The sequence below is a fragment of the Pelodiscus sinensis genome, chromosome 18 (assembly GCF_052426305.1).
Source record: "Pelodiscus sinensis isolate ZL-2025 chromosome 18, ASM5242630v1, whole genome shotgun sequence".
Lineage (NCBI taxonomy): Eukaryota > Metazoa > Chordata > Testudines > Trionychidae > Pelodiscus > Pelodiscus sinensis.
In genome coordinates, this window is record NC_143069.1 from 8,030,578 (window position 1) to 8,043,876 (window position 13,299).

General features: G+C 64.4%; 1 protein-coding gene across 1 annotated transcript; it reads right to left on the reverse strand.

Annotated features, from left to right (window-relative positions):
- Window positions 1-1,498: 1,498 nt before the first annotated feature.
- Window positions 1,499-7,263, reverse strand: LOC149523202 (uncharacterized; the record flags this gene model as incomplete). The annotated part of the gene is made up of 8 exons (XM_089770391.1): window positions 1,499-2,384; window positions 2,668-2,750; window positions 3,363-3,394; window positions 3,801-3,901; window positions 4,188-4,212; window positions 4,517-4,591; window positions 5,214-5,246; window positions 6,924-7,263. Coding segments are annotated over 7 exons (651 nt in total), but the record flags the coding sequence as incomplete, so codon positions are not given.
- Between the last annotated feature and the right edge of the window lie 6,036 nt (window positions 7,264-13,299).

Genomic DNA, 13,299 nt, shown 5'->3' on the forward strand with positions numbered 1-13,299 from the left:
GGCTCAGCAGAGGGCACTGTGCTGCAGTGGGCGGGACGGGGCTCAGCAGGGGGCGCTGTGCTGCAGTGGGTGGGATGGGGCTGCAGTGGGCGGGACGGGGCTCAGCAGGGGGCACTGTGCTGCAGTGGGCGGGACGGATCTCAGCAGAGGGCACTGTGCTGCAGTGGGCGGGACGGGGCTCAGCAGGGGGCGCTGTGCTGCAGTGGGCGGGACGGATCTCAGCAGAGGGCACTGTGCTGCAGTGGGCGGGACGGGGCTCAGCAGGGGGCGCTGTGCTGCAGTGGGCGGGACGGATCTCAGCAGGGGGCACTGTGCTGCAGTGGGCGGGACGGATCTCAGCAGAGGGCACTGTGCTGCAGTGGGCGGGACGGGGCTCAGCAGGGGGCACTGTGCTGCAGTGGGCGGGACGGATCTCAGCAGAGGGCACTGTGCTGCAGTGGGCGGGACGGGGCTCAGCAGGGGGCGCTGTGCTGCAGTGGGTGGGATGGGGCTGCAGTGGGCGGGACGGGGCTCAGCAGGGGGCGCTGTGCTGCAGTGGGTGGGATGGGGCTGCAGTGGGCGGGACGGGGCTCAGCAGGGGGCGCTGTGCTGCAGTGGGCGGGACGGGGCTCAGCAGGGGGCGCTGTGCTGCAGTGGGTGGTACGGGGCTCAGCAGGGGGCACTGTGCTGCAGTGGGCGTGACGGATCTCAGCGGGGGCGCTGTGCTGCAGTGGGTGGGACGGGGCTCAGCAGGGGGCACTGTGCTGTAGTGGGGGGGACAGGGCTCAGCAGGGGGCGCTGTGCTGCAGTGGGCGGGACGGGGCTCAGCAGGGGGCGCTGTGCTGCAGTGGGGGGGACGGGGCTCAGCAGGGGGCGCTGTGCTGCAGTGGGCGGGATGGATCTCAGCAGGGGGCGCTGTGCTGCAGTGGGCGGGACGGGGCTCAGCAGGGGGCGCTGTGCTGCAGTGGGCGGGATGGATCTCAGCAGGGGGCGCTGTCCTGCAGTGGGCGGGACGGGGCTCAGCAGGGGGCGCTGTGCTGCAGTGGGCGGGACGGGGCTCAGCAGGGGTCGCTGTGCTGCAGTGGGCGGGACGGGGCTCAGCAGGGGGCGCTGTGCTGCAGTGGGCGGGACGGGGCTCAGCAGGGGGCGCTGTGCTGCAGTGGGCGGGACGGGGCTCAGCAGGGGGCGCTGTGCTGCAGTGGGGGGGACGGGGCTCAGCAGGGGGCGCTGTGCTGCAGTGGGCGGGACGGGGCTCAGCAGGGGGCGCTGTGCTGCAGTGGGCGGGACGGGGCTCAGCAGGGGGCGCTGTGCTGCAGTGGGCGGGACAGGGCTCAGCAGGGGGCGCTGTGCTGCAGTGGGCGGGACGGGGCTCAGCTGGGGGCGCTGTGCTGCAGTGGGCGGGACGGGGCTCAGCAGGGGGCGCTGTGCTGCAGTGGGCGGGACGGGGCTCAGCAGGGGGCGCTGTGCTGCAGTGGGCGGGACGGGGCTCAGCAGGGGGCGCTGTGCTGCAGTGGGCGGGACGGGGCTCAGCAGGGGGCGCTGTGCTGCAGTGGGCGGGATGGGGCTCAGCAGGGGGCGCTGTGCTGCAGTGGGCGGGACGGGGCTCAGCAGGGGGCGCTGTGCTGCAGTGGGCGGGACGGGGCTCAGCAGGGGGCGCTGTGCTGCAGTGGGTGGGGTAGAAGGCTGATGCTGTGCAGTGTCCCCCTCTCAGTGGAGGACTCTGGTGGAGTCCAGCACCGTGAGCCTCTTTCACCTTCCCCCCCCCCCCCCCCCCGTCCCAGTCATGCTCCTCATGCCGCCTCCTGGCTGCTGTGACCAAGGCTGCTGGAACTGAGCCTGGGATCCGCTGGCTGCACCCCGGGCTTAGGGCCCTTTCTCGATGGCAGAGTTATGGAGAGAAACCAGCTGCCACCTGCCTGGCGAGCCCAGCCCCAGCGCCCAACAGACGGACAGAGGGACGCAGGGACACGGCTGCCGGAGCCCGGGGGGTTCGGCCATTGCAGCTGGGCGCGTCTCGTTGCATTAGCCCCAGCGGCCCTGGCCATCGTTGTGGGGCTGGGCAGGGCCCCGGCTCGCAGGCTGCTGAGGGGCTGGTACCAGCGCACTTGGGGGAGGTTGCTGGCACCACTGGTTCACAGCCTGCCTGTGCCCACAGATCCAAGGGCAGAGCAGGTGCCTCCTCCTCTCCCGTGTGGGCCGAGCAGTGTCCAGGGCCCAGCTGCAGGCATGGGGGTCATGCCGGGACAAGCCTCACTGGAGATCGGGGGCGGGGGGCAGAGTGGCTCTGGTGGCTCTAGCCCACTCCCAGGCTCCAGCGCAGCCCCAGCACCCAGCCAGCGCCCTCCCTGCGCCCAGGAGTCCTGGTGCCCCTCAGCCAGCCGGGCGAGGGACGTCCCCTCCACGTCCTGGGGAGAGAAAATGGGAGGGGGCTCAGCTATGCACAGTGCAACCCCCAGCCCTACTCCCCCCCTTATCCCCGCTAGGGGCACCCAGCCCCCTGTCCTGCCACCTCCGATCCCACTGCCCCAGCACCTGCCCCATTATCCCCAGAGCCCCCGATGTGCCCCACAGCCATCCTGGGTGTGTGCAACTGTGCAAGCCCCTCCCCCCATTATCCCCCCAGCGCCCCCTGCTGGCCCCTGCTGGGTGGGTGCCCCCCCCTCACCCCCAGCACTGAGCCCCACTCACCAGGCTCCTGGGGCAGGAGGCAGCAGCACAGGATCACCTCAGTGCTCGTAGGTCACCATGTCATAGTGCATGGGGGGCAGTGTCTGGAAGAGAGGCAGGAGGGGTCAGTTCAGGCTGCACTGCCCATGGCCAGGCCCATCCCTCTGCCTGGGAGCTGCTGCACCCCCCCCCCAGCCCCCCAACCGGGGTTAGCAACTCCCATCGCAGAGTCCCTGCAGGTGGGCTGCCCCACATACTCAGCCCCACGGCAGCAGGGTCCCCCAGGTGCTCAGCCCCACGGCAGCATGTCTCCCAAGTGCTCAGCCCCATGGCAGCAGGGTCCCCCAGGTGCTCAGCCCCACGGCAGCATGTCCCCTAGGTGCTCAGCCCCATGGAGGCAAGGCCCCCAGGTGCTCAGCCCCACGGCAGCAGGGTCCCCCAGGTGCTCAGCCCCATGGAGGCAAGGCCCCCTGGTGCTCAGCCCCATGGCAACAGGGTCCCCTAGGTGCTCAGCCCCATGGAGGCAAGGCCCCCAGGTGCTTAGCCCCATGGCAGCAGGGTCCACCCGGTGCTCAGCCTCACCCTGGGTTGCCGGGACAGGGTCAGTTCTGGCTTTAGTAGGGGAAACCCAGGGCCCCTGCCTCACTGCTCCCCCTCCCCCTGGTCATCCAGGCCTGAACCCCCCACTGCAGCCAGGGCCGGGGTGCAGCACCTACCTTGGAGGTGCAGAACTGGCCAGTGTCAGCATCTGAGAGAGAGATGGGGGGGTTAGATTGAATCACATGGGCAGGTCCCACAGTTTCCCACCCTCTTCCCCCTCCAGCCAGACACCCCTAACCTCTCCATCCCTGGGGAGCCCCAGTCCGGGGAGCCCCCAGACTCCCCCACCTATAGCTCCACTGGGGGGTCCTTCCCCCACCAGCGCTCCCCGGCCCTTGCAGCGGCAGGCCCAGCGCTGCACATGGACACGGTGCCCCCGTCAGCCTATGGAGGTGCACTGCCGGGACCCCCAGACGGGGTGGGGGTGGACGGTCACAGTGAGGGAGGGGGCCCCGTCTCCATCAGGCGGGGACAGTGAGAGCTGCCAGATGAAAAGGACCCAGCTCGTGTTGCCCCCCCCCCCAGCGGCATGGGGGAGCCTGGCAGGCCCTCACAGTGCAGCTGCCCCTCGGTGTGTCCGCCACTGCCAGGGCCCCCGTGACGATCGCCAACACCAGCCGCAGCGTCATGGCCAGGGCCTCCCGTGCCCGGCTGCCTGTGCAGGACAAACACAGCCGGCTCAGCGCATGCCACCCCCGACCCCCCGGCCCTGCCACCCACTGCACCCCCGCAGCATGGCCCAGCCCGCACCCAAGCTCGGCCAGGGGATCAGAGGGCCGTGGGACGGGGGAGCAGGCTGCAGAGGGGACCCAGCTGTCAGGGACATCGGAACCCTCCCGCGCAGTTCGGTTGTGCCCCCAAAATCCCCCCGCCCTGATCCCTGCTGCAAGGGAAGCCCAGGGGCACCGTGCCAGGGGGACTCCTCCCCGGGGCCCACCTACCTGGGTCTTCGCCAGGACGACACAACTGGAAGAAAGAGGGAGAACGTCACTAGGAACCGCGCAGGCCCCTCCTGCCCCCACCACGCTGCGGCTGTGCTGGCACCCGCTGCCAGACGACCTCCATCTAGGCAGGGGCTGGCCAGCGCCCAGAGGGCTCCGATATGCACCCTGAGCCCCCGCCCTTCTGTCTGTCCCCATTATCCCTGGGCTCCGGGCATTGCACCGTGGCTGCAGAGGGCAGGCTCAGCGTGGCACCCAGAGCTGGCCACGCGCAGGCACCGTGGGCCCATCTTGGCCCCTTGCTCCCCCGAGCCCACCCCGTCACTTACCCCTGTACAGCAGCCCCAGCCCCAGCAGCAGGGCGCAGGGCACCGAGATGCCCAGGATCAGGTCCAGGTGCCCGGCTGGAAGAGAGCACCCAGAGACAGGCAGTGAGAGCCCTGCCCAGGACCAGCCCTGCCACGCACACAGCCTCGTGGAATGAGGAGTAACGGTAGTTCGAACTAGGAAGCCTAGTTCGAACTACCTAGTTCGTGCCCCGTGTAGCCGCGCTGCACGGGGTTCGAACCAGCGGGGTTTTAAAAATGGCGGCTCCCCGCTTATGCAAATGAAGCCCGGGAAATTCAAATCGAACTAGGAGGGTAGTGTAGACATACCCTCAGAGGCTTGACCTGAGCCAGCTGGGCTCACCACTAGAGGGCAACACCAGCACACGCAATGGGATGGGGGGTTAGCCTCCCACTGCACAGAGGGCCATGGGGCCTAGCAGTTAGTGCAGGAGGGCTGGGAACCAGGTTTCATCCCCAGCTCTGGGAGGGGAGTGAGACCTAGTGGTTAGAGTGGGGGGTGGCTGCCAGGATACCTGGGTTCTGTCCCTGGCTCTGGCAGTGGCCGTGTTGTGCAGGGACTTTGCACCTGTTTCCTCCCCCATCCTGGGTCATCGGCAGGGATTAGCCCTCCCCAGGCCAGGACAGACCCTCAGGGAGCTCGGGGGCTGAGAACAGCCCTAGTGCTGGATGCGGGTACCTGGGCTGGCGGCGGCGGCTCCGTCCTGGGCACCTGCAGCAAAAGGAACGGTCACAGTAAAGGGAGGAGGGGGCCAGAGGGGCCAGGGCTGCAACTGGCTCTGGGAAGGAGCCAGACACCAGCAGAGGGTGTGAAGGGAATCCCTGAACTCCAGCCCCTGCCCCCTTCTATCCTGCCCCCTTCCAGCTGCGCAGAGACCTGGGCAAGAACAAAGGCCAGCAAGCAACCTGCCTGCTGGCTAGCTGGGCGGCCCATAATGCCAGCCCGCCCCTCCCCTAATCCCAGCCCCCCAGCTGGGCACCAGACCGCTCCTCTAATCCCAGCCCCCCAGCTGGGCACCAGACCGCTCCTCTAATCCCAGCCCCCCAGCTGGGCACCAGACCGCTCCTCTAATCCCAGCCCCCCAGCTGGGCACCAGACCGCTCCTCTAATCCCAGCCCCCCAGCTGGGCACCAGACCGCTCCTCTAATCCCAGCCCCCCGCTGGGCACCAGACCGCTCCTCTAATCCCAGCCCTCCAGCTGGGCACCAGACCGCTCCTCTAATCCCAGCCCCCCAGCTGGGCACCAGACCGCTCCTCTAATCCCAGCCCCCCGCTGGGCACCAGACCGCTCCTCTAATCCCAGCCCCCCCCGCTGGGCACCAGACCGCTCCTCTAATCCCAGCCCCCCAGCTGGGCACCAGACCGCTCCTCTAATCCCAGCCCCCCAGCTGGGCACCAGACCGCTCCTCTAATCCCAGCCCCCCAGCTGGGCACCAGACCGCTCCTCTAATCCCAGCCCCCCAGCTGGGCACCAGACCGCTCCTCTAATCCCAGCCCCCCAGCTGGGCACCAGACCGCTCCTCTAATCCCAGCCCCCCAGCTGGGCACCAGACCGCTCCTCTAATCCCAGCCCCCCCCGCTGGGCACCAGACCGCTCCTCTAATCCCAGCCCCCCAGCTGGGCACCAGACCGCTCCTCTAATCCCAGCCCCCCCCGCTGGGCACCAGACCGCTCCTCTAATCCCAGCCCCCCGCTGGGCACCAGACCGCTCCTCTAATCCCAGCCCCCCGCTGGGCACCAGACCGCTCCTCTAATCCCAGCCCCCCAGCTGGGCACCAGACCGCTCCTCTAATCCCAGCCCCCCCCGCTGGGCACCAGACCGCTCCTCTAATCCCAGCCCCCCCCGCTGGGCACCAGACCGCTCCTCTAATCCCAGCCCCCCAGCTGGGTACCAGACCGCTCCTCTAATCCCAGCCCCCCCAGCTGGGCACCAGACCGCTCCTCTAATCCCAGCCCCCCAGCTGGGCACCAGACCGCTCCTCTAATCCCAGCCCCCAACTGGGCACCAGACCGCTCCTCTAATCCCAGCCCCGCAAGCCACTGGCAGCACCAGTCATGAGCAGAGTTTGGGAAGGGCCCGCAGAGCCTCTGGCCCTGCTTGTGAAAACCCAGCCAGCCCAGGCCGTCACTGTCCTGCCGGGCTCTCTGGCACCATGGGGTGCTCCAGGAACCGGGGCTGTTCTGGCCTGTGCCGGCCCAGCCAGCTCCCCTAGACACAGTGATGGGGGGCAGGGAGTCCCTGCCCTGCAGGAGGGGTGTGACGGAGGCTGCTGCCCACATATGCCAGCTGCCCCGGAGCCCCCTCTGCTCAGCACAGCCCCTGGTTCCTGCCCCAGTAGTGGGGTCCAGCTGCTCTGGGTGGGGCAGGTCTGGGCCTCAGGACCTCACCGGTCACACGCAGCGTCCTGGAGAGGCTCAGGTTGGAATTCAGCAGCTCCTTATTGTCACTCCTGTGCTGATACCAGCAGGAGAAATTCCCAGCGTCCCCCGGGCTGGAGACGCGATGGGTGAGGTGGTAGGTGAATGGCCCGGGGGTGAACACTTGGCTGGCAGCCTCCCGCCCGTCCTTGCAGAAGATAAAGCAGGTCACAGGGGACGCTCCAGGGACCAGACACCTCCTGGTAACAATGACCCCAGGGACGCTGTGACGGCGCGTTGGGGGTTCCCCGTCTCCTGCACCCCGAAATGGCACAAACAGACTGCACCAGCCAGTGGAATTGAGGGTGGTTTATTGCTCCTCCAGCACAGCGCAGCACAGATGTAATCTGGTTACAGGAACTGGGCTAGGATGCCTCAGGCCCCCTTGAGATGGGGGAGACTGGGCCCCTAAACTCCAGCCCCTTCCCCTAGGCTCTCCTCCATGCCCTCCGACAGCCAGCAACCAACTCACTAACTTCCAGCCCTGCCCCCAAGCCAAGGCAGCATTCCACCTTCCTTTGTTCCTCTCCATGGGGGGTGTCTGGCCACTGGTTTGCATAGTGACTCATCCTGTTTTGCTGGGTCGTGGTACCCACGGCAGCCAGTGGGGGTTCCCCCAGAGCCAGCAGCATAGAAACCAGCCAGGTACCCCCACTACGTCACAGACGCGTTCAGAGAGAGCAGGGGAGCCGGCAGGCACCCTGAGGGGAGAAGTGGGAGTGAGAGCCCAGCCGGGGAGCCATCAGTCAGTCTCGTATCTCGTGTGCAGCTGGAGTAGATGCCCCTGGCCTAGCTAGTGTCCCTAGCACTGAGGGCATGTCCAGGCAGGTGACAGAACCGGAACCCGAGCTGGCCGGCTCAGGCATGTCTACGTGAGCTGCTGTCGTTGCACACAAGTGCAGAACAGACTGACCCGAAACTGGCTGTCAGAAGGAGGCAGATCCTGGGTGGGGAAGGGGGAAGCAGGGAGCACATGGGGGCAGGTGGGGAGACCTGGAATGTGGGGGAAGGGCAGAGACTACATGAAGGGTGTGTGGAGACCCTAAATGGTGGGGGAGGGGAGACTCCCAGCCTCCCCATCACACACCAGCCTGTGTCTGGCCGGTTTTGAAGCCAGTTGCTGGACTTTGAGACCTCTCTCCCGTCCTGTGTGTGCCGTGTGGCTGTCAACATGGTGTATGCTGGGGGGGAACAGCAGGCAGATCTCTTGGGTGGGGGATGAGCAGGGGGGAGGGGGACCCCCGCACACCATAGGACCTGGGGGATTTCCCAGCAGGGCAGAGTATCTGAGTGGGGCACCGATTGCCAGATGGTGATGGATGGCAGAACGAGGAGCAATGGTCTCAAGTTACACTGGGGGGTTGCGTCTAGACTGGCATGATTTTCTGGAAATGCTTTTAACGGAAAAGTTTTCCGTTAAAAGCATTTGCGGAAAAGAGCGTCTAGATTGGCAGGGCGCTTTTCTGCAAAAGCACTTTTTGCGAAAAAGCGTCCGTGCCAATCTAGACGCGCTTTTCCGCAAAAAAGCCCCGATCGCCATTTTTGCGATCGGGGCTTTTTTGCGGAAAACAAAGCTGAGCTGTCTACACTGGCCCGAACGGGAGCAGCACAGTATTTCCGCAAGAAGCACTGATTTCAGACAGTAGGAAGTCAGTGCTTTTGCAGAAATTCAAGCGGCCAGTGTAGACAGCTGGCAAGTTTTTCCAGAAAAGCGGCTGATTTTCCGGAAAAACTGGCCAGTCTAGACACAGCCGGGGAGTCTAGGTTGGATATTAGGAAAAACGATTTCCCTAGGAGGGAGGAAGCCCTGGGCTGGGTTCCCTAGGGAGGGGTGGAATCTCCATCCCTAGAGGTTTTTATGTCCCAACTGGGATGCTCTGGGCAGAGGGCTGGACTCGATGACTCCTGAGGTCTCTTTGAGCCCTGGGATTCTATGAGGTGAGGTCACAGGTCGGGGGGGGGACATTGGGGTCCCCTCTGCCTGGAGGATCACGAATCTGCCCAAGTCCCGCAGCGTTTGGGGTTCCCTGGAAGCCCCAGCCCCTGCTTTTGGTTAAACCACGTCAGGTCCCAGCCCCAGGGTTTGGGCAGAGAAGCCAGAATCGGGGCCCCTAGGAGGCTCTGGTCCTGGGAGAGCGGGGGGCTCCCATCCTGCTTCTCACTGGCCACGGGCCCTGGGGCCCCCGCGCTCGGTCCCCTGCCAGGCCCAGCAGAAGGGTCCGATATCCTGCCAGTGACTCTGCACCTCACTCCAGAGGATGGGCTGCCGGGGCCCTCACCCTCCGGGCGGCAGGGCTCCTGGCTGGTGAGCTGCAGCGCCGGGGCTGGAGGAGAGAGCAGAGAGCAGTGATGAGGACAGGGCAGAGCGACAGTGAGAGCTGCCGTGCAGCCGACAGGACTCACCCCAGACGTGGCTGCATCTTAGCACTAAGGTTCCCTGTGCAAACAGCCTCTGTGCCCCACCCCAAAAGTGGCTGCATCGTAGCATGGAATGAGAGGTCCCTGGAGCACCATCCCCCATGCCACACCCCAGAGGCAGCTGCAACTCAGCACCAGACAAAGGGCCCCTGTATAAACAGACGCCCCCACAGAGGGCTGCTGGATTGGGCCCAGAATCCCAGCAGTTAATTAAAGCTGTTTGGCACGTGGGGATTTTTGCCGAGCCCCGCAGGTGACAGTGTGATCAGTGGGGTAGTGAGGGGGAAAGAGGGGGGCAGTTGCCCCCGGGCGCCATGCTAAGGGAGTGCCAATTTAGTCCCTCTCCGTTCCCCCTGTCATCCCTCGGCTCACCTGCTCCTCCTCCGTCTGCTGTCACTGGCTGGAGCCTCCTCCCTGCCTCTCTGCCGCCCCCAGCCCAACCCTCCTCCATCTCCGCTGGCGGGTTAGTGCATGCAGGGGCCCGGCCCCAAACTGGAGGGGGCGGGGGAAGATGCGGTACAAGCTCCCCCACTCCCCCAGGGTTGGGCTCAGCCGTGCTCCAGGTTCAGGGCCCTGCCGCATGGTGGGGGGTCACAAATTTTGCCTTTTCCCCCAGGCACATAACACCCTCACTACACCTCTGGGTGCGATTCCCCCAGCGCCAGGCCTGTGCAGCTCGGCTAGGCCTGGCTGCCACTGGCCATCTCCCTCCCGTCCGCCAGCAGCCCTGAGCTCCCAGCCAGACCGGAAAGCTCAGCGCGGCTTTGTCAGCGGCTGGTTTCAGCCACTTGTGTTTTTAGCACCGTTCTGGGGGAGGCAACCACGAGGCCGTAGCTGCTTCCCCATTCCCTGCTGCTCTGTGCCCCTGCAGCACGGACAGGTGATTTTACGTGCGCGGCTGCGGGGGCGTCTACACCACAAGGGAGCCGCTCTCGGTTCCTGCCCCATTGCCGAGCATCACTTCCCCACAAACTGCGCAAGAGCCTTGCGGGAGAGTGGAGGCTACTGACTGCTACCACAGCCATGACACCTCTCTAGCCCAGGGGCAGGGCTGGGGGTTCTCAGGTTGGACCAGCGTCTGCAGGGAGGGAGACAAGCTTCACTTACGTCCACACTGCACTTACATTCTTTCGAAAAGAAAATCAAAAGCACAGAGAGAGTTTGACGACATTGGTAACCCTCATTCTACGAGGAAGATGCCTTTTTGCGAGAGAACTCTTTCTGAAAACGGCCTGTGTGGACGGGGAAGAGGGAGTGCTTTCGGAAGAAGAGGAAAGAGGAAAAAGCACAGGTGCCCTGGTGGCCACTCCGCCCATAGTAATCACAGCTTACATGCAAGATCGTGTCCATTCAGGGTGGACGCTATCTGTCGAAAAAGCAGATCGCTTTTTTGATGCGCTTTGGAGGAGTGGACACTCTCTTTTGGAAGAAGTTTTTTCAGAAAATCGCTTCCAGAAAAGCTTCTTCCAAAAGAAGCCTGCAGTCTAGGCGTAGCCTGGGAAAGGGCCCAGCCGCATGCAGGGGCAGCAGGCTGTGTGGCCGGAGCTAACCCAGCTTGCAAGGGCCCTGTGGGAGAAGCTCCCCCAGGACAAAGGCAGGGCCCCTGGGCTGCAGGAATAAGCCATAAACCCAGGGGGTGCGTCTAGACTGGCAAAAACTTGCCAGCTGTCTACACTGGCCGCTTGAATTTGCGCAAGAGCACTGACTTTGTAATGTACAAAATCAGTGCTTCTTGCACAGATACTTTCATGCTCCCGCTCGGGAAAAAGCCCTTTTGCACAAGAATACTTGCTCAAGAGGGCCAGTGTAGACAGGGAAGAACTGTTTTGCGCAAAAAAGCCCCGATGGCTAAAATGGCGATTGGGGATTTCTTGCGCAAAATCGCATCTAGACTGGCCACGGATGCTTTTTCGCAAAAAGCATCCGTGCCAATCTAGACGCGCTTTTGCGGAAATACTTTTAACGGAAAAACTTTCCACAAAATCATGCCAGTCTAGACGCAGGGGTGTAGGAAGGCCGCAGGATTTCTGGCGTCTGGCGACGCTGGCGTCATGGCTTTTGACCCTGTGACTGGAGGGGCGTTAATGGGCCATGTCCCCTCAGCTGGTTCCTGGCAATCTGGGCTAACGCTGGGGTAACCCGTCTGCATTGCCCTGGGTTTACCTGTGGGGCTGGGAGTCCATTTCCCAGCCTGTCGGAGAGCTCTGTGTCAGCGCGAAACCTCGTCTCCTTCGCCCGCCCACCCGCCCGCCGGTGCTGTCCAGTGAGAGTCACGACCCAGCGACCTCGTCTCGCTGATCCCCTGGGGCCGACTGGGCGCCCACACACTGCCGATATCTATCTAGTGATCTGTCTGTCCCTGTGCACCCTCTGCCTGTCTGTCTGTCTGTCCCCAGACACCTCATCTATCTATCTATCTATCTATCTATCTATCTATCTATCTATCTATCTATCTATCTATCTATCTATCTATCTATCTCCATACACTGTTCCCTTTTGCTCTCTCTCCCCAGGCACCGTCATGCCACATGGATATTTCCCATCACTCCAACTCTCCCAGGTTCTTCCACACATACATGTAGGCAAGCGCACACACAGTCATGCAGGGACACACGGAGAGTCACAGACACAAATACATACACAAAGTGCACAAACACACACACATCCGGAGATGTACGTGCACACAGCGTACACACAACATGTACACAAACACACAGACACACACACATATGCATGCACATACAGGGACACACACAGAGATGCACGCACACACAGCATACACACAACACATACACAAACACATGGAGACACACAGCTCTACCAAGCCCTGTGAAGGCGCACACGGGTCGCACACTCACCGAGCACCCACAGCCAGAGCCCGAGCGCCATGGGGGAGCCGTGGGGCAGGGGATGCCGTGAGGAGTCTGCTCCGGGGGCTGAGGCAGAAGTGAAGCTGTCGTGTCAGTGGTGACCGGGACTCTTCTCCTTTCCACACCTGGGGGTGGGAGCAGCCTGGCCTGGCCTCCCCCCGCTCTCTGCTTCACACCCTGGCCAGCGGGGGAGGGTGTGAAACCCCCAGTTCCTCCTGCGCCCCACTCCTGCCCTCCCCCCACACTGCTGCCCTCCGTCAGGCCAGGCTGCATTCTGGGACTCCCGGCATGGGCAGGGTCGGCAGGGCCAGGGATGGGAAGTCCCCTCTGTGGGGGGCATGAGTGAGCCCAGTCTGGCCCGGCGCGGGCGTCCGCACTGCCACAGCAGGGGCACTAACAGTGCGGTCAGACACTAGGCCCAGCCAGCGCCCTGCAAACACAGATTGAAAGCCACTGAAAACGGAAGAGAACCCCTGTGCTGTGCCCCACCCCAGAGGCAGCTGCATCGCTGCACCAGAAACATCCCTGTAGAAACAGCTAGTGTGGAGAGTCCCCTCTGGCCTGGGGCGCCTTCGTGTGACCCTTGTATGGCCTGTGACCCCCCCCCCCCCTCCAGTCTGGCAGCTTCTCAATCCGTGGAACCTAAGCAGCCAATGCCCCCCCCCCACTCATCATTCCAAATCCCCCCAAGACTGAGCTGGGGACTCCAGAGCCCCCCGCTAGAGCCCATCACCCCAGCCTGAGCCAGTGACCCCAGAGCCCCCAGCCCTAAGCCAGGCATATCCCCCCCACACACACACACACACGCAGCCTGGGCCAGCGATCCCAACCTCCCAGACCCCAGCCAGAGCCCCCCCCAGCTTGAGCCAATGAACGAAGCCAGAAATCCTGGGCCCAGAGCGCAGCAGCCCGCTGCACTGTGACCCCGGCTGGATGGGTCAGGCCGGAGCTTGGGCTCTGAGCCCTCCTGCCCCACCCTCGGCCCCCGAGTCTGAGCCCCAGCTGCAATGCCTTGTGCAAAGCATGAGCCCACAGTGCAGCTAGGCCGGGCCTGACAG